At 49.4% G+C, this 23858-nt stretch overlaps 1 protein-coding gene across 4 annotated transcripts in view; it reads left to right on the plus strand.

Annotated features, from left to right (window-relative positions):
• TACC2 (transforming acidic coiled-coil containing protein 2) overlaps positions 1-23858 on the plus strand; it is a 186178-nt gene that overhangs the window by 68933 nt on the left and 93387 nt on the right. For all 4 annotated transcript variants that reach the window (XM_024756028.1, XM_024756027.1, XM_024756029.1 and 1 more), the window contains exon 6: positions 13107-13232. In XM_024756028.1, coding sequence (XP_024611796.1) covers positions 13107-13232 — 126 coding nt within the window. The remainder of the gene's footprint in view (positions 1-13106; positions 13233-23858) is intronic.

The raw sequence follows: 23858 nt of genomic DNA on the forward strand, positions 1-23858 counted from the left end.
TTTTTTTTTTTCTTTTTTCTCTTTCTCCTTGGCGTCCTTGGCTCCCGCGGCCTCGGGGCCGTGTCGTCCCCACGGCCTCCGAGCGCTTTCTGCAGCAAGCTGTTGCATGGTGTTCCTGCGACGTTTGTTGTCCTCCTCGGTGCTTGTCTTGTCTTAAATGGCATCGTCATCGGCGTGATATTATTATTGTTGTTATCTTTTGCCTCCGTCAAATGCTAGGACCGGAAAATGTGGGAGTGGGTTGAGAGGCAAGTGAAACAGACATTGTGAGAAAAATGTGTCTCCAAGGTGTACTGGGGGGATGGAAATAGAAGCTGAGCCGAGGGAAGGGTAGCCAGGGTGTTTGGTTGGTGCCGGAGTGTGTGTGTGCCTGCGCACGTCTTCATATGTGTGCGTGCATGTGTACACATGTCTGTCCCAAGCCTTTTCTATCACAGTACATGGAATAGCAGGGGTCCTAGTGCAATTTCCTATCTGTTTTATGCCAGAGGAAGGTTCAGCTCTGTTATTAGGTGGAGAACAACTTCTTATTTCTCTAGGATTCCCTATTGAGGCCACATTTCAAAGACTGTTTCCATTGTATTTAGAAATGACTTTGTCTGGGGCCTTGTCCTGAGACTGAGTTTCATCTGTGGTTTCCATCCATGGTTTTCATCCATCCAGATTCACTTATACATTTCAAAGTTAGTCTTCACTAGTGTTTTTAGGGGGTCCATTTGGACAAGTGATGGAACTCAGAGGAAGGATTTGGTTGGGAATTGTGGAGTGAGTTACCTCTTAGAATGTTCGGTTTTCCTGTTCGGAGGTCGAGCTGGGAGCTCCTCCAGAGAATGGGGCCAGTTGTGCTGGGCACGTGAGTGGAAGGGAGTGGATTCCCACGGGGCTTCTCATAGGCTGTGCCTGGGGCTTGGGCATTCTCTTCAGAGGAGAGTTGCAGGAAATAGGTCAGGGACTGCCCTTCTTGTGCAGACACCACAGCCAACTCTCAGCTACCCAGAGCCTCTTCTTTGGTTCTTACATTGTCACTGGTCCCTCATCAAAAGTTAACTTCCCAAGTCTCAGGGAGGCCAGCACCATACAGTACAACCCATACATAGGCGTTACTGCTTATGGAGCCAACGCACCCCTCCTGGTCCCCTCTGGGAGAGCTAGACAGAATTGGCCTCTGGTCCCTCTGTTCACATGCATCCCTTTTGTCTCTCTGAGCTTGGGCACTTAGAATATTTTAGCTGGAAGGAAACTTAAAGATCAAGATTTCATTTTACAGATGTGAAAAGGGAGACTCAGAGAAGTCCGGGGTCTTGCTCAGGGTCACATGTGAAGGTGGGACTCAAACCCAGGACCCCAGACACCTGGCCTGGCAGCTAAGTCCTGCGGCCTCTTTGGTTTCACGCTGTGTACCGTGGTTATTTACATTTGTCGTTTCTATGGAGACAGACAGTGCTTCCCGGAAGGCTTGTCTAGTTTACGGTGGTACCACTCCACAAGTGTGACGAGGGGCCGGGGGTCGGGGTGAATGGTAGTTGAAGTAAGTAAGGCCACCCCTGCTCTCAGGGAGGGGTGTGTGTGTGTGTGTGTGAGATACTGAACGGACACACACTGGGCAAACTTTATGGTGAGAATAGTGCCCCAGGAGGGGATGTGTGCATATACATGAGGATGTTTGGTCGTCCCAGGGACTGGAGTGGGCAATATCTAGTAAGGGCCAGGGATGCTGTGCATGGGACAGTCCTGTCCAACCAAGAACCGCTTCACCCTAAATGCCAATAGCGCCCCCTGTAGAGGACACTGCAAGGGTTTGAGGAGTTGGGAGAGACCAGTTCTAATTGGGAAGATGAGAGATGGGGATCTATGGGCTCACTAGACCCCAGGCTTCAGGTTTGAATGAGGCTGGGAGAGACTGAGGGTGAGGTCAAGAGCCGTGTGTGTGTGTGTGTGTGTGTGTGTGTGTGTGTGTGCGCGCGCGCGCGTGCGTGTGTGTGTTCTCCTGGTACTCAGTTCCACAGCCAAAAGCAGATGGTTCTTGAATTAACTATGGTTTGAGTCGAGCAAGCCCTGACACCTTTTGCATAACCAGGAGAAGGTTTAGGAAGCTGGTGGTGGTGTCCCTGACTAGTCCTGGTGGGAGAAGCAAGTCTAAGGAGGAGGACTGGGTGCCCTGGTCTCTCCCGCTGTGACCTGTGGCCACAGCGTGCGAAATCTGTCCTGGAGGCTGGGCTTTGTCTCCCTTGCCCCCGCTGAGGTCACAGTCCTTTGTTCACAGCCTCAATAACCATTTCCACAGCAACTCACCGTGATGACAAAACAGGCCAAGGATTATGAGATCATTCCAGAGAAAGGAAGCCATGAAAAAGAAGAGCTGGGGAAACAAGTTTGTAGGGAAGTGCCTCTAAAAATAGACTAGAGGGCAGGCAAAATTCTCGGGGGACTACAGAGCCGTGACCTGTGATGGGGCTTTCGTTTCAGATACATTGGGTATCAGCTGCGTCCCCCTCCCTTTCCTGTCTGGTCCACTCTGGTGTATGGTTTCAGTCTGTCATTTAGCAAATGTATTCAGGCTACCACTTAAAAGAAAGCAAAGTTCCCAAGACTGTTTTTCCGTGGCTTGGAGAAAGGCGGTCTAGAGAGAGCTCCAAATTCAGAGACAGAGATTTTGTATTAGAATCCCTGCCCCACTCTTACCAGCTCTGTGACCTTGAACAAGTCACTAACCGTCTCTGTGAATCATGATTTCCATCTCATTAACAGTGGGGGTAGTCACGGTGCCCGCCTGGCTCACGGAGCTGTAGGGGCAAGTGAAATCATGTGCGTGAAAATACTTGGCAAACTGAAGTGCGGTGCAAATGGAAAGTCATGCTAATGTTTTTCACTGTTATGATTTAAAAGGATTTAATTAGAGGAGGTAGATTTCCTAACACCTCCTGTAGCTTATTTTTGTTGTTATTATTTTTAATTGGAAACAAGGAGGTGTGCTAGTCGATGCAGATCTCTTTTATTTGGAAGCTGGTTATCTAGGTTTCCTTTCTATCCGTCTTCCCTTGCTTTGTCCCCCTCCCTTTTAATTGCTTATTTATACTTTCCCCAGAAAACAAGTAAAAATAAAAGAATAGGAAATGCACGTCAGTTCCTCTTACAGAGAGCAAATCTGGTGAAAAACTGGAAAGAGAAAGCAGTCGCTTCCCTGGCTCCTATGCAGGATTGGCTATTTAGAGTCCTAATTCCTCTCACTGCCTGGTTGCGTCCAGTGGGTCCTCTGAGGTCCAGAGCTCTCCGGGTGGGTGTCTGTGTCATCGAGAGCGTACGGTTCCTGGCCAGCATCCTCAGGTTTAAGCTCCTGAGGGCACAGGGTTGGTTTCCTATCATGACGTTTCCCCAGTGCGGGCCCATTCCAAAGAGGCCATAAGAAGATGGGGCATGTCCATGTCAGGAGCATCTTTTCCCTCCTCCTTTTATGGTCAGGATGCCCCTCCCTCCAGCCCTCAGGCTTACCCTGGCTGCCTGCTCTCCAGCGCCTGCTTCACAGGAAACAGTAGAAGGTCCAGTGTTCCCTTGCAAACCTTGACCGAGGCTCGCTCACCTTGTGAGTTACCTGGCCCAGGAACCTGTGTTCCACAGCTCCCTGCTTCCAGCTCCCAGGTTGTCTTGTGCTCAGCCATGTGCTAGGGTCTCTCTCTTCCAGTGCCGACAAGACCCTGCCTCACTTCCCCGGCATCCTCGTGCCTAGTGTCGTGCTGAGTAGGACACCTGTCCAGCGGTTCCTTCTTGGGTCAGTGACTGTCTGCTTTGGCTTCTCTCTGGAAACGGCGGGTACAAGGCTTTGCTCCATGCGTGATGTCTAGACCTCTCGTTGCATTCCGTGGGTAGGGAGGGCTTACAGAGGTAATTTTGCTACTTGTGTAGTTTTGGAATCAGGGAAAATCTGTGACTGTTATAAGATATGGAGAACTCCAAGAGGTTTTTTTTAAAAAAGAACACTAAAATTTTGCCTTGTCTGTACTTAAGGCATTTGTTCAGGCCTCAGCTTGATTAGGAGCTCAGTTGCCTGCTCGCAGTTCAGAAAAGTTAGAGAAGCTGGCTCTGGCCTGAATTAAGTGGCAGCTAGACAGCTCTGGTGGCAGCAGCAGTTAACATCTCTCTGCCCTTGCTACTTTCCTTGCATCCACACGTTCAACTAATATTTACCGGACACCTACTGTTTGTTGAGGACCCATTGTGAGATCGACACTATGCTTGACATCTATGTTTTGCTTTTATTTCTTTTAATAATCTTTCCAAGTTATTCAATTTGTCCCCATTTTATAGGTTCAGAAACCGAGGCTCAAAGAGGTTAATGAACTTGCCTAGGACTACAAAAAGCTAGTAAATGGCAAAGCTGGCTTCAAGCTCACATCTGCCTGTCTCCAGAGCTGTGCTCTCTGTACTATACTCACTGCCCTGCTCACCCACCCAGTGGATGACTCAGTTGGATTTCTGTGCCCAGGGTTCTGGTGAAGTCGAGGCACCTGTTGGTTACATGCATGGGCTCTCGGGAGAAGTAGGCAGCCTTGGCCGAGGTCTTGACCCCAAGGTGCTGGCCTATTCATCAGGCATACCCCTTGGCTTTGTGCTCTCTGATCAGGGGAGCAACTACATCGTCACTTACCTGAACATGTAGCTTCTCCCAGCACCTGGATGGGTTTCTTTCTTTGTCTTTTGAAAAGAACAGTGACTACTGTCTCCCTGCCTTGTCCTCCTAGAATAACTTCCTCCCCTTTGAGCTTTGCGTAAACCCCAGTCCTTGAGTTCGTTAACCCTGAGAGGTACGGGGGCAGCAGTCCGATTTTAAGGAGTGCGTAAGTAAGTTGTGTATGAGAGGGGGGTTCCCCCTCTGCGCCCCCTCCCCGTCACCAGGTCTCCCAGGGAGCTGGTCACCCCCGCCTCCCATCTGTAAGTCCTAACCAGGAACCTGGCCCCTGGACAAGGTGCCAGACCAGCTGGGGCTGGGCCACAGTGGACACGGCCCAGAGCCTCCTCCAAGATGTCCTTTTCCAGCCATCCCAGGGGGCTGTGCCTATAGAGCCTCGGGGTTTTCAGATCAGAAAATCAGTGGCCTGGAAGGGACCCTGGAGACCCAACAGTCCAAACCATCATTTTATGGAGGACGTGCCTGCAGCCTGGGTGGGGAAGGGTCTTGCCTGGCTACCCCGGGTTAGAGCCATGCCAGTGCCCCCGTGGACTGCTCACATGCTCTCTGTGGGGAGGCAGACCCCGCTGGGCTGCTTTGCACGTCACTCTCTTCATTCTGCATGCTTGAGAGAGACGCCGCTTGAGACCAGGGTCCTGTTGGCGTGAGGTCTGCGGTCGGAGCAGCCGGATGGAGCTGAGCTCAGCGTGGCCGTGGGTAGTGACTTTCTCCACCCAGGGGCTCCATTTGCTCTTCCTGAAACGGGCTGTCACATTGCTCACAGTGACAAAGGCCCTGCACGGTGCCCGGCACACAGTAGGTGCTCCTAAACCTTGGTTCCCGTTGCTGTTGCCACCTGTACTCATCCCTGTTCTATGACCCCAGACGGCGTGCACACCTGAGGGAGCACACCTGGGCAGGGGCGGCGGGAGGAGGGGCACGGGTGCTTTGAAGAAGCACGTTCAGTGTGTTCCGTTGGGGAAAACACCACACCCTGTTGTGTTTTGTGTTACTGACGCCATCACTTGTGAAGTACTTCCGTGTGCCGGGCCCTTTGCCAGTCGACATGACTGGTCTCAGCGAACCCTCCCCACGCCCTTTCCAGACAGGGTGGCCCTTGCCCTCTCTGACAGATGGGGAAGCTGGGCTCTGAGGAAATCTTCCACAAGGTTGCACAGCTCTTTATTGCGGGAGTGGTGTTGAGACCCTGGCCTCCTGTCACCGGCTCCATCCTGCCTGTCTGGGGAGAGCGTGGTGGGGATGCAGGTTCTGTCTCGGAACGCTGAGGGGGCACCTGGAAGGGATGCGTGTATGTGCCCCACGTGCTCTCGTGCCTTGGCCCTGGCTTGTAACCTTTGCCAGCTGGGTCGTGCCCAGCTCCTAACCGGCCAACAGCTCCCAAGATGGAGATCTCAGAGTATGCCGTTTTGGTCATTTATGACAGGTTTTGCTTTTCTTAAAAAAAAAAAAAGAGGACTGAGCCAGTGTGAGCAGCCCTGGGCTGTCTTTCAGCTGTGTTGGTGAGAGCTTCACCAGCATTTTCCAAAGTGTGGTGCCCAGCTCCCGGGCAGCCTGGCCTGAGCCTGGGGGCTGCCTCGTCGTGGTGAGTTATCTATTACTCATTCTGTTAGAAAAAAGTGCAAGCAGCACTTCAAAACCTCAGACTCACCAGGGTTATTCCCTAGAATGATGTACCTTTATTTAATTTGAACAACTGACTTCATTGAAAGTTAAGTAGAAAGTAAATAATAGTACAGAGGGTCTAAGGTACTATACGTGAAACATGCAGTTATTAACGCGACTTTCCAACCAATCAGATGCTTAAAATCCAAATCATCTTTGATTGTTCTCCGTTTCGCTTTCCTCCATCTTCACGATGTGTTGGGGGGACATCGTGAAGCTCGATGCACGACTGGCCCTGGCTCCAGCTGCTGGGATTCCGTCCCGCATCACCTGGCCTGCTCCACAGCTCCGGCTCCGGCTCCCTTGTCTGCATTTCCTCTCCCCGGTCATTATTCTCTACTCCGCATAAGGGCTGTCTCCCAGATATTCTGCTGCTTCCCTGCTCTTAAACCTCTGGTGCTCCCCATGCCTTGGAAAACAGCCAGTTCTTGGCCTGACGTTTGAGGCCTTCTGCAAGACGTTTGGGCCCGAGTGAATGGCCCACAGGCCCCTATTCAACGCTGCTCCCGTCTCGACCACACTCTGTCCTCCAGAACCCAGACCGAACTCTGCGGGTGCTGGGGAGAGGCTGCCTGCATGCCTTCACTCAGGAATGGTTTTGTTCTTTTCTTCCTGAAATAATTTCCAACTTACAGAAAAGTTGCAAGAGTCGTACAAAGACTTCCCTACTCCCTTTGCCCAAGTTCCTGAATTATCGCCATTTTACCTCAAGTGCTGTCATCCCCTCTTTATATGTGTACATATGGATGGAGATACATATATATATCCACTATCATCGCTCTTTTTCTGAATCATTTGAGAGCAAGTTGCAAACACGAAGGTGTCCCCATCCAGACGAACACTCCAGTGATCATTTCCCCCAAGCAAGGTCCCTCTCCAGCACAACGCGATACAGCCATCCAGTTGGGAAATCAATAGGATATGTCACGGCATCAGCCAGTCTGCAGAACCCATTCGAATTCATCCACACCGTCCCTTTTCCTACAGATCCAGGCTCCAGCCCAAAGGCACGTGTCACACTCTTAAGTATGCCCGCAGACTCTCCTTCAGTCTGGAAGAGCTCCTCCGTCTCTTGCTGTCCTTCATGACCTTTCAGAGTACAGCTCTTCTGTTCTGGGAAGATCCCTCAACCCATGTCACCTCATGACCAGACTCTGGCTGTCGTTTGGGGCAGGGATCCCATAGAAGTGACATAGGGTGAGGACCACCCACCGCCAGGGACGTAATCCCGGTCAGCACCTGGCCACGTCGGTGCCCACCGAGTTTCTCCACCTTTAAGTCACCATTTCCCCCTTTGTAATCTATCAGTATCTGGTGGGAAGGTACTCCAAGACCACACCACTGCCCTTCACCTCCCTTAGTGTCCTTTAAACCTCCTTCACCTTCACCAGCTGTGGGTGTAGATGTGGTAAATCCAGGTTTCATCACAAGCCCTGAATGGATTATTTAAGAATTGCTCTCTATTTCACTGTCATTGTGTTTTGTTTTTGAAATTTATTTTTATAATGGGATTTAGCTGATTTTCACAGCTGCGTTCATGCCGCTGTACACACACTTGATTCTCTTCCGGAGACATATAAATCCATAGGTTTTAAGATTCTTACTAGTCAGGTATATTCCTAGGCGTTGAATATGGGGTGTTGAGTCCATTTCGTTTGGACTTTAAACCTCCATCCACCTCCCTTAGTGTCCTTAGATGGCTCCTGCCAGAATTCACCACCACTCTGATAGTTTTTAAATGGCAGATTTTCAGTTTTCATCGCTTCTTCTACATTTACCAGTTGACATTGTACTGTAAAGAGGAACTTTCCCTCCCCCGCATTTATGTATTTGTTGGCGTTTTTATATCTATATGGACTTGTGGATTATTACTTTACTCAATGGATTTTAATCTGTTACTATCTGTATTTTTTTTTTGATGTCCAAATAGTCCCAGATGTGACCCGTGGCAGCCTCTTTAAGTGGTTCTGATGTCCTTTTGACGTGACCCCTTTCAGCAGACATAGCTGGGAAATAGGTGTGTGTAATGTGTACACACACACACCCCTCTCTATCTATAGCTAGTGTTTGTCTGATATGTCTGATTGCAGCCCAGCCCTGAGAGTTCTTTCAAGCCTCATCACCTTTGTATATTCTATGCAAGTCTTCCCTGACTGTGAGAACCTGCTCCCTTTATCCCTGATGAGTTTATTTTTCTGCTAGTCTCCCTGTGGGTAACAGTTTCCTTAAGACACCAGTCTCCTCCTCTGTGCCAGTGTGGCCCCTGTCCCTTCTCCGGTACCCCTTCCTTCCTTGCCCTGTCCAAGGGAAGGGAAGCGAAGCCTGGTGGCTTTCCACCCAAACCATCGGGGAGAGAGGGAGGGAGAAGCATTTTTCACCGAGAAAGCCCTTTGCACATGTCTGTCTGTTGAAGCACTTGACTTGCTTCATCCCCTCACAGGCCCTTCCCAGATCACCCCGGCCTGAAAGGAGCCCATTTTTCTGTGGCAGCTTGTTTTGCTATTACCGCCCTTCACAGTTTTCCTTGAGTTAGACTTTCAACTTGCCTTGCTCTCCATCAGCCTGTCCACCCTGAAGCGTGGGATCCCCATCTTTTTAAAACTACTTTATTGAGGTGTGATTGACATATACAAAGCTGTAGATATTTAATGTACACAATTCGATGAGTTTGGGGATACGTGTACATCTGTGAAACCAGCACCACCATCAAGGCCATAAACATATCCATCACCTCCCAGAGTTTCCTCCCACCCCATTACTATTACTGTTATTATTAATGTGATTTAATTTATCTTGGTGCTGGCCACAGAGCTCTTGCTGTGCACAGGTCTTATGTGTAGGACGGAAGGTGTTGGCTTTTTAGACTAGAATGTGAATATCTTCCTCTTTGAAGCAGAGCCCTCTCTGCCTCAGCCTCTGAAGGAAGGTGACTCATGGCCCTTTGGAGAAGCACTTGTTGATACAAGCTTCCCTCCCTGACATTCCAGTGGAAAATCAACCCTTTGCTGGCTTGACTAAATTTATAGTGGGTTGGCCCCAGCAGCTGGTAGAAGCAGCTGGTGGTTAAAATCTCTGACAGATTTTTTTTTTCCTCTCTGAAAAATATTTCAGTCACCCTAGTCCCGGCACCACAGAATTTGGAAGCCATTTATAGCCTCTTACAGCTGGTCTGAGAAGAATTCCCCTGTGTCCCCAGAAGTCGGCTGTCCCCTATCCTTAGCCATCTGGAGCACGACCAGACCCCTGCGAAGTAAGACAGAAAGATCCTGAGGCTGATGGTACAGTGTGAATTTGACAGTTTTTTGCTTTTAACAATTTCACATAGTTCAATTTAATATATGTGTATACACACACATATGTATATGTAAAAATTATTAAAATTATGTCATATGGGAGGTTTATAAACCTCCCATATGACATAATGTGGGAGGCTTATCCAGCCTATTAACTCTCGATTTACACACTATTCTAACACCCATAGTCTGTAGTACATTAGAAGCAGAGAACTGGAAGGCATAAAGTAAAAAAGAGTCAGGTGAGTTGGAAGCAGACGTACTGGCTCACAGCCTGCGAGGGAGGGACCAGACTGAGTTTGCAGAGTCCTTGAGATTGTGCCGTCCAGGGCCTTCCCTTTTAAAGACGGAAAAGTTGAGCTCAGAGGAGTCACCTGGCTGAGATCCCAAGGTGGGGCTGGTCTAGAATCCATGCACAATTGTTTCAGTGCCATAGCATACCTCCTCACTTATATCATAGTCACTCAAGATGCTGATCATGTGTCATTGACAGAGTGTTTAGTTATGTTCAGGATTCTCTGTTCAGAAAAAATCAAGGAAGTGTCTAATATGCTTTGAAAACTAATTCCATCCCAAAGAGTTAAAATTAAAATGCCATCCCGTAGAATATGCGAGCAGATACTGGTTATCTAAAAAATTCTCCACCAGGACCTTATTTTCCTCACGGGTGCCTGTTGAGTGAGACATGGCTGGGTTTCTGTCCTGAGATGAGACTGACAACCCTGGGTCCTTCCTGGGGGAACATGTGAGTGTAAAAGTGGGGGAAAGACGACGTTGCTCTGCTTGTCCCGTCTCTTGAAACTTTCACTGAACTATGAATTGAAGTTGCTCCCTGGCACTCAAAATTGTCCTTAAAAATGCTTTCTTATTTCTTTTGCTTATAAAAGCAGTATGTGTTCAGAATAGAACTAGAAAATAGAGATAAATTCAACGAAGAAGAAAAAAACACTCATAACTTTACTACTGAAAGAATTACCATTAATACCTTGGCATTTATTCACTCTGTTGCTCGCTTCCTATGTGGGTGTTTACACATACATGCATGTGTACACATATACACACACATACGTATATATCGATACACACATGCACATAAAATCTGGATCATGTTGCCAATAGTTTTTTAAACTATTTTCAGTTAATAATGGATCCTTTACCTCTGGATACATGGAGGGCTACTTTCTTTTATTTACTTTTTAATTTATTTTTTAATTATTTATGTTTTTTACCTTCTTTTTTAAAATGGTTGCAAATGAGTCCATTCTGTGGACATGCTTTAACTTGATTGACTGTCCCCTAGTGTTGGACATTTTGGTTGTTTCCATTTTTTTTTTTTTTGCTATTGTGGTCACAGCTATGGTCAGCATCTTTGCTCACACCTGTAATCATCTCCTTAGAATAAATTCTTGGAAGTAGAATGGCTGTGTCAAAGAAAACAAAGTCTTTTACGGCTTTCGATCTGTGTTGCCAGAACTCCTGGGCCACATTTTTCCGCTCAGGTTTTATGACTTTAGAAAGTCGATATTGCCTGTGGTTTAGGATTCTCCAAATCGTGATCCAACAGAGACACCCAGAGTCCCTGCCGGCCTCCTCCTCCTCCAGGCTCGCCCCTTGCTTCACTTCACGCTGTGCCCATTTCTCTCTGGCTCCTTGGGTGTGGTCATTACAGGGCTCCAGGGTCACGTTCTGGGGGATTTGGGATAGTGGGTGGGAACCATGGAGGAAAAAGGAAGCATCACAAGATCCATGGGAATAAATAGAAAGGTGTGGGCACAAACGTGTGCTAGTGCGGTCATATTTAGAACACAGTTTTGGGAAGTTCGCCCTGGGCCTCCCTGCCTGTCTTTCGTCTCGATGCCCAGGGCAGTACTTTGTGGCTGAGTACTTGATAGAGGCTTTGGGCTGATTCTTCAGCTTACGATCAAGTCCCAGTCCCTCGACCTGGCCTTGTGATCTGGTTCCTGTCCACCTGTCCCCTTCCTGGTTGTTTTGATCTGCGTTCCAGCTACAGTGGCCTTTCTGCATTCCTCCAGAATGCCAGTCTCCTTCCTGATCTGGGGCTTTCAGATGTGTGGTTCCCTGTGCTGGGGGCACTCTTCCTTCCCTTACTCTTCAACCTTTGGGACGTAGCCTAGGGGGGTGGTTAAGAACATGGCTTCTGGGGTCTGGCTTGGGTTTGTATCCTCTTACAGGCTGTGCAACCTTGGACAAATTCTTCAACTTCCCTGTGCCTTAGTTTCCTCATCTGTAAAATGGGAATAATGATAGCACCGACCTCACAGGGCTGTTGTGAGGATCACCATATGGTGATATCTGTAAGTGCTTAGATCCTGGCACACAGCAAGTGTCAGCACATATTCGCTATCACTGAGCTGGTGACTGGCCTCAGCTTACAATTTTACGAAGACATTTTTCCTGACCCCCACTCCCACTGGGACCTCCTAGTTTATGCTTTCTTAGCCATCTGTACCTTTCCTTCTTAGCAGTTACAACAGTTATTACTGGATAAATAAGCATTTAAAAAAAATGTTTGACTGTTTCCTGAGACTGTAAGCTCCACGGGGGCAGGGACCACCTCTTTCCTGCTCACCACATAAAGTTGTTGTTCAATCAATATCTGCTCAAGGTATGAAGATAACTGTCTCGTTACTCACTGCCCCAGAGCTGAGTTCATCAGAAGGAAGAACTCTTGGTAAACTGAGACATAACTGATCATGAAATGGGTTTCCCAGCAGAGTAAGCAGATTTGTGTGACCAGAGACAGTGTCTGGTGACCTGTGTCCCTCCGAACTTTCAAATCCAGTCTGCTCTTGGAGGTTGTCAAATGCTGACTTTCCCAGTGGATGAAGGACCAGTGTAGTTTTTAATTTCTATCTCACTGTAGATCAAAACTTTTGAAAATATAATTAAATGAATTACTAGAGAATGAAACAAAGCTCAAGGCCACGGTTTCTCGACCTCAGCACTACTGACATTTGGGGCCAGATAATTCTTTGTTGTGAGTCTGTCCTGTGCACTGCAGGATGTTTAGCACCATCCCTGGCCTCTACCTTCTAGATGCCAGTAGCACCTGCCCCCTCCAGCTGTGACAACCAAAAATGTCTTTAGATATTGCCAAATGTCCCCAGGGGGCAAAAATCACCCCTGCTTGAGAACCACCCATCAAGACCTACAAAACACAAGCCGTGACTTACATTATTAGCGTCAACAGACAAAATGACTCTATCGTGTTGCTCTAAAGGTTTCTAAACCCTTACCCCAGGTGTCTGTGCTGTCTCCTCGTGGAGCGGTAAACAGCCTCTCCTGGACCAGCCCCCTCCGTGGGCTACACCTGGAGCAACATCGGCCCCTTCCTTTATGAAAAGGGAAACTGAGGCCCTGCTTAGGGCCCAGATAAAATGTGCTGTTGAAACATATTTAAGGCATTCAGGAACATTTCTGAGCCTTGGTTTTTTTCCTTCCTTCAGTTCACCTGTAGTGGATGATGTCATCGAACCAGCTGCCCTTGAAGACCTGGAAAACCCTCTCTTAGCTGCCTTCTCCTCCCACGGTGATGTCAGCGGCTGGGTGTCTCCGGATTTGACAGCCCAGAGGTATGGTGGCGGTGGTGCCCATGGCGGATGGTGGGACACCCGGGCCCGGCCCCTGAGGCTGCCTCCTGTCCTCTGTCCCATCTTCTGTCCCGCAGTTCCCCCACAGACCCAACACACACACAGGTGTGCTCACTCTCCTGCACAGGGCTGGGCCTCTTCTTAGGGCCCCAGGAATTACCTGAGGGGGCAACAGAAAGACACCCTCCGCCCCTCTGCTCTATTTAAAATAGCAGTCCTCCAGGAGCGATATTGTGCTCTTTTATACGTTTCCAGGGAATGACTTAGCCGCCTCTGGCTTCCCGGGACACCCGCTGGGTCATTGGGGAAGGGAAGAGGCATCAGCACACGGGGAAGGGGACCAGGTGCCGCGCCTTGCTCAGCAGACCGGCCTGGGCGGCGGGGGAGGGGCTTTCTCCTGCCTCGTGTTCCGCCCGTGCGCCCTCCCCCTGTCCTGCATGCCCCGAGCCCCGCACCCATCGCTGCTCTCCGTGTGCGGCGTGTACATCGGGCTTCGCCCCGGACTCGGAGGGTGCGGATTTGACCCGTGGTTTATTTAAACCAGGCTTGCTCACAGCCAGCCTTGGGACTCGGCTCATACGCCTGTACACACACACACACACGCTCACACACAATCTCCCTCTCTACACACGTCTATATGTGTCTCTGTATTTATATAACATATGTACGTACACACACACACACACAAGCTCTCTCTCTGCACACATCTATATGTGTCTCTATATTTATATAACATACACACACACAGTCTTTCTCTACACACGTTTATATGTGTTTGTCTCTCTATATAACATATGTACATACACACACACACAATCTTTCTCTACACACGTCTATATACGTCTCTATATTTATATAACATACACACACACAAGCTCTCTTTCTACACACGTCTATATGTGTCTCTCTATATAACATATACACACACACATATACACAGTCTCTTTCTCTACACACGTTTATATGTGTCTTTCTATATTTATATAACATATGTACACACACACACAATCTCTGCACACGTCTATATGTGTCTCTATATTTATATAACATATATACACACACACACACAATTTCTCTCTCTACATACATCTATGTGTCTCTCTGTATATTTATATAACATATATATATACACACACACACAATCTCGCTACACATGTCTATATATGTCTTTATATTTATATAACATATATATACACACACACGCAATCTCTCTCTCTACACACGTCTATGTCTCTATATGTAACATGTACATACACACACACATACACAGTCTCTCTACCCACGTCTGTATATGTGTATATTTATATAACACACACACACACACAGTCTCTTTCTCTACACACGTCTGTGTCTCTCTATATATTTATATAACATGTACATACACACACACACAATCTCTCTATACACATCTATATATGTCTCTGTGTAACATACACACACACACAGAGTCTCTTTCTCTACACATCTATATGAGTCTCTCTATATTTATATAACATACACACACACACACAGTCTCTTTCTCTACACACGTCTGTATGTGTCTCTCTATATATTTATATAACATATGTACATACACACACAATCTCTCTCTCTCTACATACATCTATATATGTCTCTATATTTATATAACATACACACACACACAGTCTCTTTCTCTACACATGTCTATATGAGTCTCTCTATATAACACACGTACACACACAAGCTCTCTCTCTACACATGTCTATATACGTCTCTATATAACATACACACACACACACAGTCTCTTTCTCTACACACGTCTATATGTGTCTCTCTCTATATTTATATAACATACACACACACACATTTTAATTGTATTTGTATTAGTAAAACAGCTGCTTTTTGCCGGATGGTGCATGGCACTGGGGAACCATAGTGAACGGAACAGACACTGGGTCCCTTCTCCCCAGGCTGAGACAGGAGCCTCCCTCTGAACTCCTGCAGCCACCCCTCTCCCCCTGTGTCACTGCCCTTCACAGATCCCTATGAATTACCTGTCTCGAATGCCCTCGCAGGGAGGAACTGAATCCGCTGCGACCTCTGGAATCACAGCACCCAGCCTGGCCTGGGCTGGTCCTTGGGGAAGGGCAGTACACTTGAACTGGGTTAGAGGGAAGACGGGGGTGAGTCTCCTTGTCTGCCTGCTTGGGGGCCAGTGTGCGCTAACCACCCCCGAAGTCGGCCCTCTTGGGGGACAGGCGGTCCATTCCTGCCCGGTCCCTGCTGTCCTGCTGGGACAGCGTCGAGAGGCCTCTTCATAAACTGGGAGGAGGTTTGCCCGGTGGAGGAGAAGTGTGAGGGCAGGGCTGACACAGCAGGAAGCTCCAGGCCAGAAACAGGTGCTCTAAGGCAGCTGCACGTTGACGTCGAACTCCGAGTGTTTCTGTTACAGGTGGGAGTCAACCATAGTTCTTACGTATGAGTTTAACTTCTTTTTTTTTTTTTTTTTTTTTTTTTTTTTTTTTTTTGCGGTACGCGGGCCTCTCACTGTTGTGGCCTCTCCCGTTTCGGAGCACAGGCTCCGGATGCGCAGGCTCAGCAGCCATGGCTCACGGGCCCAGCCGCTCCACGGCACGTGGGATCTTCCCACACCGGGGCGCGAACCCTCATCCCCTGCATCGGCAGGCGGACTCTCAACCACTGCGCCACCAGGGAAGCCCTGAGTTTAACTTCTTAAAAGAGGCATCCTAGCTGGGCAACAAGGCCCAGCACACAAGGAGCGTGCAGAAGCTTCCAGGGTGAAGTCGGACATCCCTTTCCGTCCTTGTGCTCGGCCTCCTCCCCTCCCCCATGGCCCGTCCCTGACCCCCACCGTTGTAACAAGGCCAAGGGACCTCCAGCTGCAGCCAGAGAGGCTCAGCCTCCCTTAGGGAAAGGAGTGGGGCTGAGGTCATCCTCATCCAGTGCTCGAGGGACGCCAAGGGGCCGTGAGAGCAGAGGATACAGGAGGACTTGGCTGGGTGACTCAGGAGAAGCAATGTCCACCGGGGGGTGTTACTGGCGCTTCTGAAGTTCCCGCCTCAACCCGAGACTGTATTTTGAATGACCTGTCCCAGGCCCCATAGTAGTCCCGTGATGTCTGCTCTTTAAGTTCCCACTGAGGGCACTTCCTGTGCTCCAGGCACCATGCGGGGTGTATCTCCATAAATCCTCACAACAGCCCCAGCAGGTAGGGGGTTCTGTTACGACTGCTGTGTTACAGGTGAGCAGACAGAGAGGCTCAGAGACACGTGGCTAGTGAGTGGCAGAGCTGGGGTTTGAAGCAGGTCCAGCTTGGCTACCGAACCTGGTTCTGAGCTTCTCCACTGGCTGCAGGGAGCCGGGTTCCCCCTTCCCCCCACGCCACGGGGTCCCGCCTACATCGCTGGCCTCTCAAGTCCGAGAAAGACATGAGTAAAGAAGTTGTGTCACCTGTGACCATGACCGAGCGTGATCACAGGATGCAGGAAGGGACCGGTGGCTGAGTACTGAGTTCATCAGTGCTGAGAGCTTGGCCAGCTCTCTGGCTTTATTTTCCAGTGGAAAGGCTCAGTAGATCTCAATGCCGACTGAGCAACTTTGGTGCCTTGCCAGTGTGATTGGACATTTGTCTGGAGTTGTATTGTCCTATTTTTACTGGAAGTTGGTGGGAAGGAGGTAGTTCTGGTAGGAGCAGAGATTGGTCTGGCTTTGGTTACCAACTCTGTCTACAGAATACGGTCGATCCGAGTTATTTGCAGATTCCGTGTTTGTGAGTTTGCTTCCTCGCTGAGATTTATTTGTAACCCCAAGATTGACACTCATGGCTCTTTCATGGTCATTTGTGAACACATGCAGAGCAGCACAAAATTTCGGTCACCTGGCGACCGTGCTCCCAGCTGAAGTGGAGCAAGGTGACCTCTGGCTTCTTGCCACAGCTCTCGTATTATGAAAAGTGTCCTTTCACAGTATAGTTAGTGCTGTGCTTTTTGCGATTGTGTTGATGATTTTGCTGTTTAAAATAGCCCCCAAGCACAGTGCTGAAGTGCTGTCCAGTGTTTCAAAGTGCAAGAAGGCTGTGATGTACCTGATGTAGAAAATACTTGTTAGATAAGCTTCGTTTGGGTGTGAGTTACAGTGCTGTCTACTGTAAATTCAGTGTTAAGGAATCAATTATATATTAAATAAGATGTTTTTAAATAGAAACTCACATAAAGCAAGATTATGTTTTGATCGGTTGACAAAAATATTGGGACCGGTGGCTTGCAGGAACCTAACCCTAGATTTCCTCTAGGAGCAATGGTTTAGTGTCTGCTAATTCAGTGTCCAGGGTGACTTTATAGAACATAGTTACTGTGAATAAAGAGAATCAACTGTACTTAACCTTGCTGCTCTGTGGGAGTGACTGAGAAGGGCATTCTGGGTGTGTGCTGGTGACTTTTTAGACCTCAGAAATGACCCTGCCTCCCCACCCCATCTGTCTTAGTCTGTTCCTGCTGCTATAACAAAATACCACAGGCTGGGTGGCTTATACACAGCAGAAATTATTGCTCACAGCTCTGGAGGCTGGAAGTCCATGATCAGGGTGCCAGCATGGTCGAGTGAAGGCCCTCTTCCTGGTTGCACACCTCTCCTTGTGCTCTTACGTGATGGAAAGGTCTGGGGAGCTCTTGCAGGGTCTCTTTTATAAAGTCAGTAATCCCATCATGAGGGCTCCAGCCTCATGGTCTAACCTGCTAGAGGCCCCACCTCCTAATACCATCACCTTGGGTACTGGGACTTCCACATAGGAATTTGGGGGGACACAAACATTCAGATCATAGCATCACCCAAGGATTCCCCCCCTCCATTTCCTGTTCAGAGCAGGGACAGGAGAGGCAGGGGGAGAGGTGAGGAGGGACGGGGAAGGAACAAACCTGGGCAGAGGGCAGCCCGCAATGTCCTCTAGAGGTTTGCTGCCCCGCAGAAGCAGGGTTGGTACCTTAAATTAAAAAAATAATTTAAATTAAAATAAAAATATGTTAAAATTATTAAAACAAGAAAAGTGGGGCTGGAGCATTTTCTTTAAGCCACCAGAGAGAAAGCAGAGCAGGACTCTCTCCCTCCTTTCTGCCGCTACTAATTCTTTGGTACTGATCCTTCCCTTTCAACTTTTCTTTCTGAACAAGAACAAAGAGAGAAGCTACCCCCGTCCCTGCAGCAATTCTCAAATAAAATGAAAGGGATTTTGACGCTCCCCTTCTGTCCAGTTAAAGCCACTGGACGACATCAAACTTGCTCCCTCTTCGGGAAACAGCCCCTGAACCCCCTGTAAATGGTTGAGCTTCCCTTTGGCTTTTGACATCCCCACATGGCACAGAAAGCCAAGCCCAGACCCTCCAGAACGTTCTACAAATGACTAGATTGCCCGTGGCCACTTGTACTCCCATCTGTTCAATATTTTCTATTTTTTTTATAAAGCAGCAGAATTGTTTTTCAATTGGAACCTTCCAGCTCTACTACCATTTGTTAAACAGAGTAAAATGGGGCACCCTGGTTACATCTGGGAACCTTCGGTGCTTTTCCTGTAGTCAGGAATCCAGGCTGAGGGGTCTCTTTAGACCTTGAGGTCTCCCGTGGACACAGCTGGAAAACTACTCACCTGACTCACGTCCATGGGGTCCAAACGTTAGCATGCCTCAAAATAACCCACTTCCAGCCCAGATTGCTGCCCCATCCCCAGTGTGTCTGATTCAGGAGGTCTGAGGAGGCACCCAGGGTTTTGCCTTTTTAACAAGTTCCCGGATGCCGCTGCTACTGCTGGTCTGGAGTCCACAATCGGAGAACCACTGGGTAAAGCAACGTGTCCAGATGCTCTTCTCCTCACCTGTCTGGCTGTTAATGGCTCCTCAGGGTAGGAAACACCCGACCCAGCAGCTGGCGGCTGAGCTTTCTGACCAAAGAGCCAGGAGTAGGGGATGGCCCCTGCTCAGCGCGACCATCTCACTAGAGTTTCCAAATTCAGAATTTTCCAGAGTTGAAAGCACAGGGAATTCATACTGACTTACAGCTTCTGTTTTTCCTCTTGCTCCAAATCATGTGGTTTCTTTGGGTTTCATCTGTTTGCACAATAAGGTTTTTTTTGGTCTTTCTGCTATGGGTGTGCGTGGGTAGGTTCAACTGCTTCAGAAAGGTTAGCTGAACCTTTATTTAAGCAAGCACCTTGTTAAAAACCGAGGGATAAAGTGGGGGCGCTGTTGTTTTAACTTAGAAAAGGGATCACCTGAAAGTCTTCTCTGAATAACCGAATTCCTTTGTACCATTTAAAAGGTACATGTTGAATGAAGGTACGTGCTCGTGAAATAGAGTTACATAACCAGTACCTAGCAGGCTGAGCCAGTTGGGATGCACCTGTATATCTGTTCAGTGTCCAGAACAGATTCAGGAGGTCTGGAATCTGCGTTTCCAGGAGGTCTGGAAACACTGCGTTTCCAGTGTCCAGCTGGCTACTGTTAGGTTGAAGCACAGGAATCGCCACATTGGCAATTGTCAAAATATTGACAGCTTCGTAGGGTTCAAACTAGCACAGGATTTTGTTCTTGGTTCGGTTTTTCATGGTTCTGGAGCTGCTTTATGTAGTAGGTAGGTTTGACTTTCTGAATAAATAGTTAAATCTTGGATATCTGAGATCAGTTTCCTTTTGTCCTCGGTATCCTCAGCTCTGCATTTTCTGTTACCAAGGACCGTCAAGGCACGCAAGGAATCTTGCACCTGGGAAGAGGGATGCAAGGAACTGGGAGAGACAATGGTGGGAATTAATGGGCTGGATGACCCAACCCAGATCAAAGCCTCGTGTAGTTTTGGGATGGTATTTATGACTTTCCCTTTAGTTAATATTTTCCTTCCTGATTAAGTTTTGCTTCTGCCAAGCTTAAAAGTAATCTCTGTCCTCTGAGCACAGACTCACTCTGTGAAAAGGGTATGAGTGTGCTGGGAAGGAACCGACAAGCCTGTTCAGGGTTAACTGTGCAGAGCCAGCCTACGGCCAGACGTCTGAAGGTCGGTGGCATTTATACTCTCATGTGGGCTGCTCTTCACAGGCTGGAATATCTCCCTCGCGACTAGAGATCACTTGATGTGCCTGTCTTGGAGTTGTCAGCCAATTTGCAAGCCTCTCTGGGCGCTTTCTGATTTGGGCTTTGTTGCTTCTCAGCGGCTGCATCTCGGAGGAGGGTGATGCAGGATCTCCCATCTCGGAGACTCCTCTTATCAAACCCCAGGCCTCGGTTGGACTGATTGTCCGGTGCTCCTGTCGACCGAACGTAGCTCTCCAAACCAGCAATTTCAAAGCGCTTTTCTTTCTCTGGCTTGCATCTCACTTTCAGCCTGAGCTGAGTCTTTGGCCTTAGCTCTTGCCCTATTACGTGATCGTGTGCACTTGGGGATTCAGGAAGAAAAAAATCAAGGGGGCCTGTGAGGAAGGGCTATTGTGTTAATACCTTCCAGATGGTGATGTGAAATAGGAGATAAGATGCTCTCGCCCATCTGGCCCGACAGGACGTGATATGCTCGGCTTGTATCTTGGGGGCCGTTATCACACTCCCGTGACAGCCAGGGTCACTCTGGTGTTTGTCCTTAGACGGGGGCTTAATTTGGCAACTCTCTCCGATCTCTGAAATGAAACCTGCTATCAGTTCAGTGGGGGATCCGCCAAGGACTCAAAAGCCCTGGACAGGGTGTCAAGAGACAACAGCTGGTGACGGCATCTCACTACAGCTGGGCTTGGAGGACTGTCGGGCTGAGTGCCAGCCCTGAAGCAACATGCCCTGTGTTTCTCAGGTCTCGTGTGGGTGGCGACTGCATCCAAACAGTTAATGGGACCAGTTGTTGTTAGTGATGACCTTGGTGAGGTACTGAATCAGGGATGGCAAACTCTGACCCGTTAGTAGTGGTTCCTTAGGGATCTGTGTTGAGAAGGATTCAGAGGTCTTGTCCAGCTGGGCCTCGCAAGAAAGAATGCCTTGATCGACATGCCATTTCTGTCTGCTGAAAGTATGGTGAGTTTATTTGCCCTTTTTTTTTGTCAGCTCTTCCCTTAAAAAATAAAAGGCTTAAATTAAATCAACATTTCCTTCATCTTCCAAAAATACAAATACTTTACATGAATTTGAATTCAGCTTCTTTGTTATTCCATAGGAGACACTGATTAACTCCTTACATGGGAAAAGGGATTAGTGGACTTTTACAACTAGAAGGGTCTTTGCAGCCCTATTCCTGGCCCATTTTATAGGGGAGGAGATCAAGGGCAAGTGAATGTAAGTGCCTTGCAGAAGCCAACTGAGGGGAATTCCTTGGCGGTCCAGTGGTTAGGACTCCGCGCTTCCAGTGCCGGGGGCACGGGTTCGATCTCTGGTTGGGAAACTAAGATCCCACGTGCCACGTGGCATGGCCAAAAAGAAAGAAAAGAAGACAACTGAGAAGGCAGATGTGGACCCCGTCTCAGGGCTCTGCCCCACTCTGTGCTGGGCTTGACAGCTGCCCACAGGTTCCCACTGAGGGCTGGGAGTGGTACTGGGCATTGGAAAGGGCCCGACTCCCTGAGAATAACGTCTCTAAGACAAGTCACTGCCGCTCACGGGAGACTTGAGTGGACAGGAGCTGGCAAGGGAGGCTGACCTGGTTATCTGCTCCAGCAACAAGGCCCTCTGGCAGCTCAGGGGGCCTTGGAGGGGCCCTATGGAAGCTTTCCCTCGGGGTCTGGAACGAGGGCTGACTTCGTGGGCATGTGACCTGGGCAGTCACCCAGGGCCCCGTGCTCGGTTCAGCACGTTGCTGTCGTCACCCTCCTGAAATTCTCACATTTCAGGCACACGGGGCCTTGCGTTTCCACTTTGCTTTCATCTGCATTCCTGCAGCTTATGTTGCTGGTCCCACCTCAAGACGGTTGGACTCTGAGATTCCAAGAAGATAGGACAGTTGTCCCACTGTCGGTGGCCTGCACGTTTGGGAGGCCAGGGGGCGGGAGGGAAGGAGCTGCCATGTGCCGTGCACTTGTTCCGGGCCAGGCCCCGTGCTGGGGGCTGGAGAGACCACAGTGGCTGAGTCTCTAATAGGAGAAGAGGACGTGTTAGCAGAAAACAACAGCATATGCAGAAGCCAGGCCCAGTTAAGCCTGGCAATGCAGGGTGGGCATCGTTACCCCTGCTGGGGATGGGGGGAGCTTCCTCTTTTGGGTGACACTGCAGGATGATTATGGGGTGGGCTAGGAGGGGGCCTGAGAGAGGTAGGCGGGGATTCAGGGGCAGGGTCTGCTAGAGCAAAGACACAGAGGCAAGAAACTGCCAGGAGCCCTTGGAGACTGGCTTGGTGGGGTCAGGGCAACAGGAGGACAAACCCGGGAGGGGACAGAACTGGGCTGCGGGAGCCCCAGCTTGCGAGGTCCAGGAGTTTCACCTGTATTCCACCAGGTGTAAGGCGTGGAAAGTGGCTGGGGGTGGCCTTCAGGCAATGAAAGGACCTGATCAGGGCTTCCCTGGTGGCGCAGTGGTTGAGAGTCCGCCTGCCGATGCAGGGGACACGGGTTCATGCCCTGGTCCGGGAAGATCCCACATGCCGCGGAGTGGCTGGGCCCGTGAGCCATGGCCGCTGAGCCTGTGCATCCGGAGCCTGTGCTCTGCAATGGGAGAGGCCACAACAGTGAGAGGCCCGCGTACCGCAGAAAAGAAAAAAGAAAAAAAGAAAGGACCTGATCAGAACTCGAGTTGGGACATCCTGGTGTCTGTGTGTGTGTTGGGGGGTGGATGTGCAGGAGCCCTGCCCAGAGAGGCTGCAGGCCTGGACCAGCAGGACAAAGGGGACAGGTTCTGGAAGGACAAGGGATGTGACTCAGCATGGAGGGGCGATGATGGGGCGAGAGAACAAGGAGAGTCAAGGACAGTCTCAACTTCTGGTCCAGGGCCTGGACAGCTGGTGGGGCCACTAGCCAAGCTGGGGAGAAATTTGGGGGAGGAGGAGGGTTAAGAGGGGACAGTGGGACTTCTGTGGGGCCGGGAGGCATCTGTAGGTGCCCGTGTGTCAGAGCTTCGGTCGTGAGTCACTGAAGCTTTCCCTGTTGGGGCCTGACCTCCCCGCCTCTGGGGTTGGACCAAGGGCAGGCTGCAGACCAGGAGGGAGGGGCGCCATCATTCTTAAAAGAGCTGTTGAGTCATTTGTTTGGTGCCTTTAGCTGATGGGAACAGGCCAGCGCCGGAAGGGTGTGGCCCTGGTGGTCTGGGTGCCAACCAAGTGAAGGGTGGAGGGGGCAGGCATCCGGTCTCCAGGCTGAAGAGCTGAGGGGACCACAGGGTGTTCTCAGGGGTGGGGGCATGCGGTCAGCCTCGAGGCACCCTCATCACAGTGTAACTGTCACTGTGCTTCCCCGAGGGGTTGGCCTTGTTCTGAGGCCACAGCTCCTCCCCTCTGCCAGGGTTTTCGAAGGCAGAAACCTTTCCTTGCACTTTGATGGAGTTGTGTCCACGAACTGTGTCACCTATTCTGTTTGCATTAAATTAAATAAAATCTTCAGGGGGTGTGCAGAGGAAGGGGCTCGGCCAGTGTAATTTCTTTCGAAAGCAAATTTCAGACTGAAGGCTTGAGTTTGTAAGTGGCCTG

The sequence above is a fragment of the Neophocaena asiaeorientalis genome, unplaced genomic scaffold (genome assembly GCF_003031525.2).
Source record: "Neophocaena asiaeorientalis asiaeorientalis breed wild unplaced genomic scaffold, Neophocaena_asiaeorientalis_V1.1 scaffold85, whole genome shotgun sequence".
NCBI lineage: Eukaryota > Metazoa > Chordata > Mammalia > Artiodactyla > Phocoenidae > Neophocaena > Neophocaena asiaeorientalis.